General features: G+C 43.1%; 1 protein-coding gene across 8 annotated transcripts in view; it reads right to left on the minus strand.

The window, feature by feature from the left end:
* Positions 1-15,193, minus strand: part of PLD1 (phospholipase D1) — a 204,572-nt gene that overhangs the window by 102,216 nt on the left and 87,163 nt on the right. For all 8 annotated transcript variants that reach the window (XM_077880343.1, XM_077880346.1, XM_077880345.1 and 5 more), the window contains exons 7-9: positions 11,766-11,824; positions 10,435-10,527; positions 221-373 (exon numbers count right to left, since the gene is read on the minus strand). In XM_077880343.1, the coding sequence (XP_077736469.1) occupies positions 221-373; positions 10,435-10,527; positions 11,766-11,824 (305 nt within the window). The remainder of the gene's footprint in view (positions 1-220; positions 374-10,434; positions 10,528-11,765; positions 11,825-15,193) is intronic.

The raw sequence follows: 15,193 nt of genomic DNA on the forward strand, positions 1-15,193 counted from the left end.
ATAGTCAAAAAAATATATACCTGATCTTAGCCAAAGGCTGAGAAGCGATATATACTTAAAAATATAAAGAAAGAAAAGTCATTTCATTATTTTTGATTGAAGATGAGTTCTAAATAACAATTTTCTAACAGTTAAATTATTCTACTTCCTTCTTCACTTAAAGTTGGGAGAAAATCTTTGTTTTTGAGATAAATTGTGTCAAAATATTTGAAATTTCTACCTTGAAAGATTATCAATTCGGAGTCCATATTTTGTCTCAGTCTCCTTCTTCCCGACCTTAATTTTGAATTCTTTATCTACCAGCAGGACAAAGGCAATGGCACCACTGTCTGGTTTCATATAGAGTAAAAATGAATCTTTCACTATCAACCACCTGTAGGAAGGGAATAAATATTTTTAGAGTTGTATTGAATCACTGAAACAAAAAGAACAAATTATGTCAAGTTAAGTAAGCACTCTAGCAGACCATAGATAGGATTTTATTTTTTACACAGGGGATTTGTTTTTTAAAAGTCACTTTGCAACAACAACAACAAAAAACCTAATAAGTCTATTATGTTTTTCTAAGCACCAACCAATTCAAACTAATTCATTAGCTCTGTAAACACTAATGACATAACCTGGGAGGATGTCCCTGCTATGGGCAGGTAGCACTCGCATGTACAGCAGGAGCCTCAGCTGTTGGAAGAATGGAAATGCACTGGAAAAATGTCTGCTAAGATAAACCATTATAAAAGAGGCAAATAAGTCTCTCGAGAGATAAAAATCCTGCTTTCAAAACAACCAGTAAGCATCTAAGACTACATATTCTGTTTTTTATTTCAAATTGTAGGTTTAAGGATTATTGATAAATGATGTGGTCTCTCAAAAGCATCTATGTATTCAACTCAATATATATTTAAGAGTCTCATAATGGAAAAATACAGTGATAAGCTGGGAGTTAGTATAGAGGTAGACAGAGCACAGAGGAGGGACGCCAGGGTGGCTCAGCAGTTGAGCGTCTGCCTCTGGCTCAGGGCGTGACCCCAGGGTGCTGGGATCGAGTCCCACATCGGGCTCCCTGCAGGGAGCCTGCTTGTCCCTCTGCCTGTGTCTCTGCCTCTCTGTCTCTCTCATGAATAAATAAATAAAATCTTAAAAAAAGGAAGAAAGAAAGAAACAGCACAGAGGTAAAAGAGACATGCTCTCCAAGGAGCTTATGAGGCTAGTGGGGCACAAAGAAGGTGCTAGAAACTGAAAAGGTGATGGGTCTAAGAGGGAGTCCTTAGTTCTGACTAGAGAAAGAGCTAGAAGCACTCTCCCAAACAGGTGGATCTGAGAGAGGCCAGAAAGATCCTATCAAATAAAGCCCAAAGCAGGGAGCCCGAGGCCTGCATCCCGCATGGAGGGAAGAGCTGGCAAAGGCACTGCGGTGTGGAAACAATTGCTGCACGTGTTGGGAGAAAGTCTGGTGTGGCCAGCGTCTCAGGGAGTATAGTAAGGAAAAACGGGCAAAAGCCACACTGCGGACAGTGTGAATGAAGGCCATGCTCAGGAGGCTGATTTCATAGCATGGGACCAGTTTCCTAAACTTGCTTTGCCATCAGAAGCTCTTGAGATGCTTGTTTAAAAAAAAAAAAAAAAAGTTTCCCAGGCCCCACAGCTGATTCATTATTTTTATTTTATTTTATTGAAGTTTGATTTGCCAACATGTAACACCAGGTGCTCATCCATCAAGTGCCCTCCTCAATGCCTGTCACCAAGTCACCCCATCCCCCTGCCCACCTCCTCTTCCACAACCCTTTGTTTCCCAGAGTTAGGAGCCACTCATGGTTTGTCTCCCTCTCTAATTTTTCCCACTCATTTTTCCCTCCTTTCCCTTATGGTCTCTTTCACTATTTCTTATATTCTCCATATGAGTGAAACCATATGATGAGTGTCCTTCCCCGACTGACTGACTTCACTCAGCATGATGTTTTTTAACAAAAACACCAGGATGGTTATTAAATTAGAGAATCCTCATGCCCCAGCAAGGGAGAGGATGAGACTATCACGGTAGCTGTGTTTTAGAAAGAAAGGTATGAATGATAAAGAGGGATATAGTGTGGCAGGCTCGCAAGCTACGGCAATAATACAGAACAACTCTTCTTATACTTTACTGTGAATAAAAGCCTTACATGGGTATCCTGTTAAAATGCAAAATCTGTGGCTAGTATCAGAAGTATAAGAAATAACTAGTGCTGGGGAGAATGTGGAGGAAAGGGAACCCTGGCCCACTGTTGATGGGAACATAGATTGGTGCAGCCACCATGAGGAACAGTATGGAGGTTCCTCAAAAATATACAGATAGAAATACCAAATCATCCAGCGTTTCTACTTCTGGATACTTACCTGAAAGAAAAAAATAAAAACCTCACTAATTTGAAGAGATGTATGCATTCCTATGTTTATTGCAACATTACTTACAACAACTGAGATATGGAAGTAACTTATTGATGAATGGATAAGGAAAATGGTGGACTGGGATCCCTGGGTGGCGCAGCGGTTTGGCGCCTGCCTTTGGCCCAGGGCGCGATCCTGGAGACCCGGGATCAAATCCCACATTGGGCTCCCAATGCATGGAGCCTGCTTCTCCCTCTGCCTGTGTCTCTGCCTCTCTCTCTCTCTCTCTCTGTGACTATCATAAATAAATAAAAATTAAAAAAAAATTTAAATTAAAAAAAAAAAAGGAAAATGGTGGAGTATTACTCAGCCATTAAAAAAAGATCTTGCCATTTGCAACAACATGATGGACCTAGAGAGGGTATTATGCTAAGTGATATAAGTCAGACAGAGAAAAGCAAGTACCGTATGACTTCATATTTATGTGGCATCTAAAGACAAAAAAGCCAACCAACCAAACGAAACAAAACAGAAAGAGACTCATACATGTAGAGAACAAACTGCTGGTTACCAGAGCAGGGAGAAGTGGGAGGATGGGCAAAATAGGTGAAGGGGATTTAAGAGGTACAAACTTCCAGTTGTAAAATAAAGAAATCACAGGGATGCAAAGTATAGCATAGGGAGAACAGTCAATAATATTTTAATAACTTTGCATGGTGACAGGTGGTGAGCATTTTATAATGTACATGAATGCGGAGTCACAGTGTTATACACCTGACGCTAACATAACGTTGTATGCCAGCTATACGTCAGTGCAATATAATGGTAATAAAATAAATAATAAAAGTAAAGTGCAGATTCTGATTCAGTAGGTCTGGGGCAAGGCCCGACATTACGCGTTTCTAATAAGCTCAAGGGCAATGTCCATGCTAGGACGACATTTGAGCAGTAAGGATGTAGATGACGGGCATGACAAGGGCAGTGGGACAAGCGAAGGTATGGGATTGATTTAAAATGAACACAAATGGGGATGCCTGGGTGGCTCAGTGGTTGAGCATCTGCTTTTGGCCCAGGGCGTTGATCCTGGAGACCCGGGATCGAGTCCCACATCAGGCTCCCTGCATGGAGCCTGCTTCTCCCTCGGCCTGTGTCTCTGTCTCTGCCCCTGCCTCTTTCTCTGTGTCTCTCAGGAATAAATCAATAAAATCTTTAAAAATAATAAATAAAATGAACACAAATGGCAACGGTGCCATGCTGCATATAACACCATATAATCACATTTACTGGCAATTGTGTAGTGATCAATCAGTTCGTAACCGAATAAAATAACAAGGGGCATATCATATTCAATATCACACAAAGTAAAGCACATTCTAGAACAGGAAAGGAAAACAGTATGGAGGTTCAAAAATCTAAAGACAGAAATACTAAATGCTCCAGCATTTCTGTGAATACGTTCACAAGGTAAGGAATATGGTGAACGTAACATGGGAAGCCGGCACCTAAAAAAAAAAATCTATGATACGGTGTCACCAAAATTGCTAACCACATGGCAATTTAGGGGCTTCATAATTGGGGGTTTACTACAGACAAATCTATGTTGGTTTCCACCTAGTTCCTTTTCTTTTCTTTTAATGTTTGGTTTTTTTTTAATTTTATTAATTTATTCATGAGAGAGAGAGAGAGAGGCAGAGACACAGGCAGAGGGAGAAGCAGGCTCCATGCAGGGAGCCTGACGTGGGACTCGATCCCAGGTCCCCAGGATCACACCCTGGGCCGAAGGTGGTGCTAAACCACTGAGCCACCCGGGCTGCCCTCCACCTAGTTTCATTTCATTCATTTGTCTTTCAATATATAGGCCAGCTCCTTTCTAATAAAAGGGGATGGGAAAAAAAAAAAAAGAAAGAAAGAAAAGAAAAAGGGATGGGATCGCTTTAGTTAGTTATGTCCTCACTAACAGTAAAGGCCATACATGTGATAACGGTGAACAAAGGGAGAAACAGTAAGGTCACAGAAAGCAAACACCTAACCACAACATCAACATAATTAGGGCGATGCCAAGCTTCCTGGTTTTTCTTACCCAACAAATACATTAAAGAAATCAAAAGGTGTCTCCCCCTAAAAAAATTAAATTCCAAAGGAAGTTTCCCATTTGGGACCCAACGGAAGGCACCTGAGAATAATGGGTAAGATTCTCAATAATTGTCAATAAGTGCAGGAATTACACATTTTGTAAGAATTCTCACGACGGCACTCAAGGCGCAGGACGCCCAGGCCGGGGGTCGAGGCCCGGGTATGAGGCAGCCGCGGAGCTGCCCGTAGGCAGGAGTCAACCAAGGCCGAGGGCACAGCCGGACCGGTGGCTGCCCAGGCTCCTTCTCCCGGCCGGGCCCTGCTGCGCCCCCGTGCCCTCCGCAGCTGCCCGCTCGTGAAACCTCCATGCCCAATGCGGGGCCTGCACGTGGAGCACACCGCACGCACCGGAGCCAGCTGTCCTCAGAGCTCCAGGTCAGGGGCCCGGTCCAGGGGCACCGGCTCCCGTGGCTGGCATTACACAGCACATCTCAGAGATGCTTCTAAGAGCAGAGGCTGGTGGCACAACCACCGGGACCAGGGCTGGAAAACATGTCCCTGGGACCAGGCCACAGGGACTATGGTGCAGGTACGCCTTACGCGGGGAGCCCCGGTGCAGGAGGCCTGCGATGTTGGCGGTGTCCTCCTGCAGAAGTGGGTGCTTTAGGGCAGCCCGGGGGCTCAGCAGTGTAGGGCCACCTTCAGCCCAGGGCGTGATCCTGGAGATCCAGGATCGAGTCCCACACTGAGCTTCCTGCATGGGGCCTGCTTCTCCCTCTGCCTGTCTCTCTCTCTCTCTCTCTGTCTCTCATGAATAAATAAATAAAATATTTTTAAAAAAAAGAAAAGAAATGGGTACTTTTCTCAATCTGCTCAGAGGCCAGGTGATCAACACCTTGTTCAGCAATGGCAAGGATACGGCTAGGGGTCCCGGCAAGCCGGAGCACCGGTCAGCACTGGGGGTACCCTAAGTGCCCTCTTCCTCTGCCCCTCCGAGACGTGGTGCCTGCAAATACAGAAGAGCGTAGTAGTAACAGCTGCATTTTTTAAGTAGGCTCCATGCCCAACGCGGGGCTCGAACTCATGACCCTGAGATCAAGGCCCGAGCTGAGATCAAGGGTGGGACACTTAACCGACCGAGCCACCCAGGCAACCCCTGTGACAGCTGGATTTTTGAAAAAGCTGAATGCAAAAGACAACTTGAGTTTTGATAATGAATTCCTCTTATTAGTCATTCAGACATCAGCGTAAATGGACTCGTGGTGCTTTTCTATAAAGCTCTTCTTGATTATACCATTCCTGAAACTCCTCTGATTTCTTTCGTTTCTCTCTTTTGTCAACTTTCTTTTTTCTTTAACAAGAGGCCACGCACCAAGAGAGGAACGGGTGACCAGTCTTCGGAGTCAGTGGCAGCTGCTTGGGGAGCAAAGCGCGTCCCTACGAGTCGCCCTCCCTGGGCCTCCCTGGGCTCCAGTTCCAGCTCTGCGTGAGCCCGGGGACACGGCTGGAGGGGGCTCCCCGCCTGGAATGAGCGACCCACTCATCCGTGCCTGTGAGAAATCGGGGCTGATGCACGTACATTGCTCAGCACTGTGCCTCGCGCCAGGAACAGGCCCTTTCACAGACATTCTTGCTCTCAGGCAGGTGAGGTTCTAGTGTGTTCTAACAAGTGCCTCCTGCCCGTGCCACTCCTTGCTCTGGCGCTGAAATGCAGACAGCCCCGGAGCCAGGCTTCTGGGCCTCACCCCTGCCCTTCTCTCTCCCCACCCACGTCCAGCTGTCCTCACATCTGCCAAGGTGCTTCTTCTTCGGGCTTCTACGTCGGCTAGTCCTCTGCCTAGAAATTATTTTGTCCAGAGGCTCCCATGGGCCTTTCCTGCTCCTGCGTTCTCCGCCTAAACATTCCTGCGCAGGGAGGCCCCGACCCCACCCACCGCTCCCTTTAGCTTCCTGCCCTGACCTGGAACCATCTGTCTGCTTGTTCTTATTGTCTGTGGCATTCTGGGTATGGCTCAGAGTTCAGCAAAATAAATGCTACACTTATTTCTTAAAATCCATACATCTCCTTAGACGTTACTAGAGATGAGAAACTTCTCGTCCAGTCCACTACCAGATGCAGATATGCCGCATGAGCAGATGTTTTATTTTTTTATTATTATTATTATTTTTTAAGATTTCATTTATGTATCCATGAGAGAGACACACACAGAGAGAGGCAGAGACACAGGCAGAGGGAGAAGCAGGCTCCACGCAGGGAGCCCGACGTGGGACTCGACCCCGGGTCTCCAGGATCACGCCCTGGACCGAAGGTGGTGCTAAACCGCTGGGCCACCCAGGCTGCCCATGAGCAGATGTTTTAAATTGTGAGAAGAAATGTTTTCCGTGTTTGTCTTTTGTTTTTTATTTTTCTTTTTACTTGTCCTCAAGACCAGGTCACTGTGAGACGCACCGAAAGCTCAGTTGCCCCATTTGCGTGATCTCGGTGCATCGAGGTAGCAAGCATGAGAAAGCGATCCGGATGCTTGAGCACGGATACGAACACAAAAAAGAGCGAGTTACCACTGGGTCCTCCTTAAAAGCAACTCCTATTCGGATACCAATAGTTTCTGCCCTGAGGAAACTTCTAGACTAACGCCGTCAGCCGCAGCTTGCCGCTTTCTCTGGTACTGCTACTTTGGAACACACCCACGTAGCTCGGGAAATACTTCTTGATGGGGAACCAAGGCTTCAACCTTTGTGGAAAGATCCTCACGATTGTGAAACGACGACACGCTTCATTCCAGGGAGGATCGGATCTTTTTGGGTTGCCCTGGTAGAGGCTGGATTTAATCCGAAGCTTAAGGTGCGAGGGAGCTCGGTTGTTTTATTTAACCATCTCTGGGGATCCCTGGGTGGCGCAGCGGTTTAGGGCCTGCCTTCGGCCCAGAGTGTGACCCTGGAGACCCGGGATCGAGTCCCATATCAGGCTCCCCGCAGGGAGCCTGCTTCTCCCTCTGCCTGTGTCTCTGCCTCTCTCTGTCTCTCATGAATAAATAAATAAAATCTTTCTTCTTGTTGTTGTTAAATAAATAAAATCTTAAAAAAAAACAAAAACAAAACACGTCTGGCCCCGTCTTTGGCGGCTGCCCCTCGCAGGGAGCCTAACCTCCGGCTGCAGTCCTTTGACCCCGCGCCCAGGTCCCCTCTCCGGCCTCAAGGCCTTCCCGTCCCCCTGCCTTCCCTTTCCTTCAGAGCTGCGGCCTCCCCCACCTCCACTCCCTGTCGCTTCCCCGAGGGCAGGGGCCTTGCCTCCTTGTCACAGGTGCTGGAGCACAGCCGGCGACACTAGGCCCCGGTCATCGCGCGGGGACCACACCACGGCGGCCGTCGTTTAGGAGGAGGTCCCGGGCTGGGTTGGCCCCCAAGTCTGCTCTGAGACCAGGGTGTGAGTAAAGGAGGCGTGTTGGGGGGCGCAGAGGGAGGTCAGGAGCCCCGGCAGGGGGGCACGGGGAGGCGGAGCAGGGCGCGAGGCCTCAAGGACGCCTTGGTCTGCACGCATCCTACTGTGTGGGGCCGAGCCGGTGCAGAGCTGGTGGGGGCATCACCCCTGCCCCCCGGGGCTGGGCAAGACTCGCAGGTGCTGCCTTCCGAAAGCCTGGGCTGAGCCCAGCGGCCACCTTAACCAAAGCTGAAGTCAGGGCAGGAGACTCCGCACCAGGAGCCCGCTGAGCTCCAAGTTACAGCATTCTGTCTGAAGACATATTTTTTTAAAGATTTTTTATTTATTCATGAAAGACACAGAGAGAGAGAGAGAGAGAAAGAGACAGAGACAGAGACCCAGGCAGAGGGAAAAGCAGGCTCCATGTAGGGAGCCCGACGTGGCACTCGATCCCAGGACCCCAGGATCACGCCCTGGGCTCAAGGCAGGTCCTCAACCACCGAGCCACCCAGGGATCCTGAAGACAAATATTTTCTAGTGCATTACTTCCTTTTTTTTTTTTTTTAATTTTAGTAAAATTGTTTTACTGGAACTCAGAAATTTTCTATTTTCTCCAGTCTAATCTCTTGATCTTTTCCTTGTAATTTCTTCTATCCTTTGATTTTTTTCAATTTCATTTATTTATTCATGAGAGACACAGGCAGAGGGAGAAGCAGGCTCCCTGTGGGGGGCCCGATGCGGAACTCGATCCCAGGACCCCGGGACCATGCCCTGAGCCCAAGGCAGACGCTCAACCATTGAGCCACCCAGGCGCCCCTTCTACTATCCTTTTAAAATCGAGAAAATAAGAGCTTGACTTAATGGTATGATTTGCTGGTAGTGTGTCTTAAATATGTTTAAAGGTAAGTCTTAGTTTTAGAGTTTTGATGAATATATATATTTTTTAAGATTTTATTTTTATTTATGTAAGAGAGAGACAGAGACTAGTATATCCAGAACATTGTGATAAATGCTTTGAGGACACAAGAATCAGATGAGAACACTGGTCCACAGGAGTCTGGTTGGGTAGGACACAGGATATGAATTAAAGTTCTCTGTCTGGGGCACCTGGGTGGCTCAGCAGTTGAGCATCTGCCTTCAGCTCGGGTTGTGATCCTAGGGTCCTGGGATCGAGTCCCGCATCGGGCTCCCTGCAGGGAGCCTGCTTCTCCCTCTACCTGTGTCTTTGCCTCCCTCTCTGTGTGTCTCTCATGAATAAATAAATAAAATCTTTTTTTAAAAAATAATGTTCTCTGTCTATATCACACATCAGAATATAACATCCTTACAAATGTTAAGTCTAAAATCATGATCCCTGAAATCTGACCAATTCTTCTTTTATCTTTTAGTTTATTTTTTTAAGTGTAGAGTTCAGTGGTTTTTAGGATATTCCTAAAGCTGTGCACCATCACCACTCATACCTAATTTCAGAATGTTGTCACCACCCAGAAGAAACCCCATGTCCATTTAGCAGAAACTCTCATTCTCCTTTCCTCCCAGCCCCTGGAGACCACTCATCTACTCTGTCTCTATCGATTTGTCTATTCCTGGACATTTCATACAAATGAAATCTTATAAAATGTGGCCTTTTGTGTCTGGCTTTTTTTTTTTTTCACTTAGCATGTTTTGGAGATTCATTCAGGAAATAGGAATTAGTATTTCAATTTTTTTTGTTTGTTTTCATTAAAAATTTCTGAACATTGTATTCACATACTGTAAAACTCACCTTTTAAAGGTGTATAATTCAGTGGTTTGCAATATATTTAAAAAGTTGTACAACCAGATATCTCCATCGACCCAGAAGGAAACCCCATTCCCATTAATCTCCATTCCTTTTATGGCCAAATAATATTCCACTGTACACATATACCACATTTTGTTTAACCGTTCATCAAATCATGGACATTCAGGAGGTTCATACTTTTTGGCTATTTGAACAATGCTGCTGGTGAAAGCATCTTCCACCAATTGTGATGCAGACATATTTTTTCAATTCTTTGGGGTAAATACTTAGAGTTACCATATGCCCGGTAAACCCACTTCCTATGTTTAACATTTTGAGGAACTGCTGTGCCATTTTCTAGAGTGGCTGCACCATTTTACATTTCTACCAACAATCTAGGAGTGTTCCAATTTCTCTACATCCTTGTTAACACTTGTTATTGTGTCTTTTCATAACAGCCATCCTAGTGGCTGGGAAGTTGGACCCCGTTGTGGTTTTGATTTGCATTCCCTGAATGCCTAGTGATACTGAGACATCTATCTGTGCTTATTGGTCATCTGTATAAGTTCTTCGGCTGACCAGTTTTTAAGTTTATTTTATTTTTACTTATAAAATAAATTTTGCACACTCTGCCTACAAGCCCCGGTTTGAGTTAGAATATTTAAATGGATGCTGAAACCTGGGACTTAAGATAATTTAAAATTTGTTCTGCTGTAACTTTCAAAGGATATATAATGGATTTGTAATCGAAAACCAGCATGTGAAAATTCCCCAAACATCCAGTTTATTAAAACAAACACACAAAATGGCAAAGTCCTACCTTTTGGACCAGCGGTAGCAGGCTCTTCCCTGACCACAGCAATTCAAGCCTGGTATCCTGTGTCCCCCGGATCTTTTCATTATCATACCTTCTCTAAAAGAGACATCAAGTTAACCCAGCATCTTCAGATTTCCAATTCACGCTTAGCTGATACAGCCTCATCATTTGGACTAAATAAATGGTTTCCTTCTCACATCACTTCTTCTCCTTCCTTTTTCACTCTCAAATAGCTCAATATGGAATTCACTAGGCTGGATACCCTAGCTGCTGATCTCTAAAAGCAACTGGTCAGCAATATTCTCTTGCACACAGTGCGGGACCTTAGGCATTCTGGCTTCTGGCTCCAAATGCTGAGTGTACCCTCCAGTCATTGGGACAAGCTGAAAAAGACCCCAGACATCACCAAAGGCCTGCCCAGGGATGGTTCAGCTGCTGTCGAGACCTTTGGAGGTACCTGCCCAAAGGTTCCCAAATACTCATCCTTTTACCTACAGTTCTAGGACTGAGTCATACCAAAGGAACAAGGCACATCTATTAGAGCTTTGGAAAGAGAAATATCTTACTTTTGAGGGATATGACAAGAAACAACAACACGAATGGCTTAACCAAAGAAAAAAATTAAAACTACTACTAATAATGTTCTTAACTAAAGCTCTTGATAACATCAAGCTCTCATATTCTTGAAGGAAAAATAATCATTAAGTAAATTTCAATCTTGTTACCTAGCATAAATTTTACACACTATTTTTTAATCATGAAAATGAGTGATAAATAGCTAACTTTTGTAAGTTATTTAAAGAAGGGACTTGATACATTTGATTTTTTTAAATTGAGGTATAATTGACATATAACATTATACCAGTGTCAGGTGCACAACACATTAATTTGGCATTTTTATATATTGCAAAATATCACCCCAATAAGTCTAGTGAACATCCACCTCCATACATAGTTAAAATTTTTTATTGTGATAAGAACCTTTAAGATGGGTTCTCTTAGCAACTTTCAAATATACAACACGTTTATGTCTAATGCTTTCTCCCACATATCATATTTGCTACCTGTATTAAACATTCCTAATGTTGGGTGAGGGGAAATCTGTGCTGTAAGGCCCTAAGGAGGAGGATGGAGCAGTTGCTACCCTTGTTCAATAATAGCAAGGTACCACTCTGTATAAATAGACTCTCTGAGTGGCTCTGACTCTGTCGGGAAGAAAATAAGCTAGTAGCAGGCAAGTCAGGTAAGCTCTGTCACCATGGCAGGATGGTCAATCAAATGGTAATACTTATCAGCTTTCACAATTCTCTTTAAGATGTAACCCTGGAACTTACATGCCCTTTGGTCCCAAATCATGGATGAAAGACAGCTGGCTTATATCAAGGAACTCTGTCTGAAAAGAGGCCAAAAATCCATACTTTAGGAAAGCAGAAAGAAAAAAAGATAAACTTTTGCATTTGAAAACAATATCCATCAGATACTGCTACATTAAACACATCTGGGGAACTCCACAAATTGGAACAATGGCATTGCCCTGAAAGAACGGATTCAAAGTGTATGCAGAATTAAAACACAACCAGGAAAGTGATGTGTGCTCTCAAATATACAGACAGGATGCTCAAGAAAGTTGCCAAGGGGATTTTATTCCCAAAATTCTCCTGTGTTTTTGTTGTTGGGGAAAGGGGATTATATGGCATAGTGTGCATACAAATAACAGTGGTTATATGAAGGCAGTGATGTGGGTGCCAAGTTCTGGAAGGTGGAGTAGACTTGGCATGGGGAAATGGGAGATGGAGGTGGAGATGGGACATGGAAGGTGTAAAAAAGGTCATTGGGTGTACAGTTGGGCTATAGTGAGCAAGATGAAGAGAGTAATGTACAATTAAATGGAGAGTGGATTGAAGGGAGTTTGAGGAGATCTTTGAATATGGAGAATACCAGAATGTTTAAACACAAATGAGATAAAATAAGGGGTTCCTGGGAGGCTCAGTTCGTTGAGCATCTGACTCAGGTCATGATCTCAGGGTTGTAAGATAGAGCCTTGTGTCAGGCTCCACGTTCAGTGGGGAGTCTGCTTGAGATCCTCTCGCCCCCTCTCCCCTACCCCTCTCCTACCCCACACTCATGCTCTTTAGAAAAAAACAATAATAATTTTGCATAACAATAATATAAAAATAATTTTGTTTTTAGCAAGGAGAAAAGGAAGAGATTTTTCAGGCCCACCTTTACCATATAAATTATGGGAAGATGATGACAACATCAATAGCTAACATTTACTGATTGCTTAATATCTATCTGTTGGCCCTATACTAAGCATTTTTCATTCATTATCTCAAATTTCTCTGCAAGAAGTGCTATTTTCCCCCTTGTACAGAAGGGAAAACTGAGCAGGGATAGGCAAACTTTCTCTACAAAGAGTCGGACATAAAAATTTTAGGCTTTGTACTTCATATGCTCTAACTACTGTAGCATAAAAGCAGCCATGGACAACACATAAATGAATAAGCATGGCTGCATGCCATTAAAACTTAATCTATGCTTATTAAAATACAAATTTACTATGCTTTTTATGTCATGAAGTATTCTTTTTAGAATTTTCTTCAAACATTAAAGAATGTAAAAACTATTCTTAGCTCATGGACCACACAGAAACAGGCAGTAGGCTCAATCCGGTCCATGGGCCATAGTTTCCAAACCCCTGGTGTAGAGAAGTTAAATAAATTGTCCACAATAGAGGTGTCTGGGTGGCAGAGTCAGTTAAGTGTCCAACTCTTGGTTTCTGCTTAGGTGGTGATCTCAGAGTCATGAGATTCAGCCCCAAGTCAGGCTCCACATTCAGCGTGGAGACCACTTAAGGCTCTCTCTCCCTTTCCCTCTGCTGCCACACCTTCACATGAATGCTCATGCTAAAATAAATAAATCTCTTTTAAAAAAGTGTCCAGGATAATATAATTAGCAAGGGATAGAGTCAAAATTAGGTCATACCAGACAGTATCCTTAAGACAAAGCTGCAAAAGTAGTAAATCATTCACCATGAGTGTTAAATGAAAATGTGAAAGCAGAGGGGAAAACCAATGGACATTATGTAGTTCTCAGCATATATACAAGTTTTACATCCTGTATTCCTTGAAACAGCTAGAGTCGGACATTACAGAATTTTCCCTAATTACAATTAAATTACAATGCTCCCCAATTAGAGAATTTTCTCTAAAGTCGCCAGAGTAGGCCCAGATCTACCAACGGTTGTACGTCATGTCAATAGCAGCATTAACAGAAAATTCAAATTCAAAAACATATGCTCCTGACACCAGGAAGCAGAGGGGAGACCAGACATGGAAAACATTCCCTATCAACAAAGATCTGTGGGAAGAACCACAACAATTCCATGTCAAAGTAGGTATAGAGGGAAGGTGGCCACTTCCCAACTGATGTGATACCTCAGAAGAAATGGCATTTGATTTAGGCTTCTACGTGGGATTAATAAAATGAAACATAAGGCTTTCCTTAAAGTTTTGTATATGCGATTGAAAGTAATCTAATATTAACCTTGTAAGCAAAATAACGACAAATCTCTCACTACTGTCAGTCCTTACCCAATTAAATGCTTCCATTTCTCAGGCTTATTTGAGGCAGAATTTAAAATTCAGAAAGACTGAAAAACCCCGAATTGAACATATCCTCACATCCAATTTTTTATAAAGATTTTATAAAGTCTTTAGGTTTCATTTCTCATATAAAACGTTGTCATTCAGTACCATTTTTTAAAAAATCTGATTTAGGGAAATGCTTCTCATTGGAAAAATATAGTAATGCGTAAATTATTAGAAGTGATACTGTAGACTTTGAGGATAGAATCAATCCAAAATGTTTTAAAACCCTAAGCCACAACTTATTTTATCTCTAGGGAACAGTGAGAAAATGTCAATCCTAGTTTACACTGGAAGAAACTACTACAGTGGTATAACTAATTTATATGCAAAGCTACAGAAGAGTTAAATGGATAAACAAGAAAGGAAAAAGCAAAAATCAAGGAAACCATTTATCTAACACCTGGATAGTTTCTTATTCATATAGCTCCTATCATTGAGTTGTCAACAGAAGTATTCTTTGAAATAATTCAGAAATCATAACTTTAGAATATCATAATAAAATTGCAATGTGTAAAGAATTTCATCTAAATAAAACAAATGCATATTGGCAATGCAGAAAATTTAAAGTTGTGCATCAATATAAAACTTAAAATGATCCTAATCACTTCAGTGTGACTGGGGGAGAGATTTCAAGAAACAACTACCCTATTATAGGCCAAAAAAAAAAAAAAAAGAAAAAGAAAAAATCTCAGGCACTTTATGTTCTAATACAGATTTATCAGATTAAAAGTAAATGCAGCAAGGTCAACTTAGAAGCAAACCCAAATAACACAATGTGAAATTTAACAAAGATTGTGTTGCCCATACTTCTCAGTGCATCTTTAGTGATAACAATTCCACTCTGTATTTGCACAGGTGAATCTCAAGAACATGAATTTACTGATCAATGTAACTGGACAATATTCCACAGGGCTTACTATCTCTTTAATAATGTATTAATCAACATTTTTAAAAAAGATTTTATTTATTCATGAGAGACACAAAGAAAGACAGAGAGAGGCAGAAGGAGAAGCAGGCTTCATGCAGGAACCCTGATATGGGACTGGATCCCGGGACCCCAAGATCACACCCTGAGCCAAAGGCAGATGCTCAACCACTGAGGCACCCAGGCA

The sequence above is a fragment of the Canis aureus genome, chromosome 31, assembly GCF_053574225.1.
Source record: "Canis aureus isolate CA01 chromosome 31, VMU_Caureus_v.1.0, whole genome shotgun sequence".
NCBI lineage: Eukaryota > Metazoa > Chordata > Mammalia > Carnivora > Canidae > Canis > Canis aureus.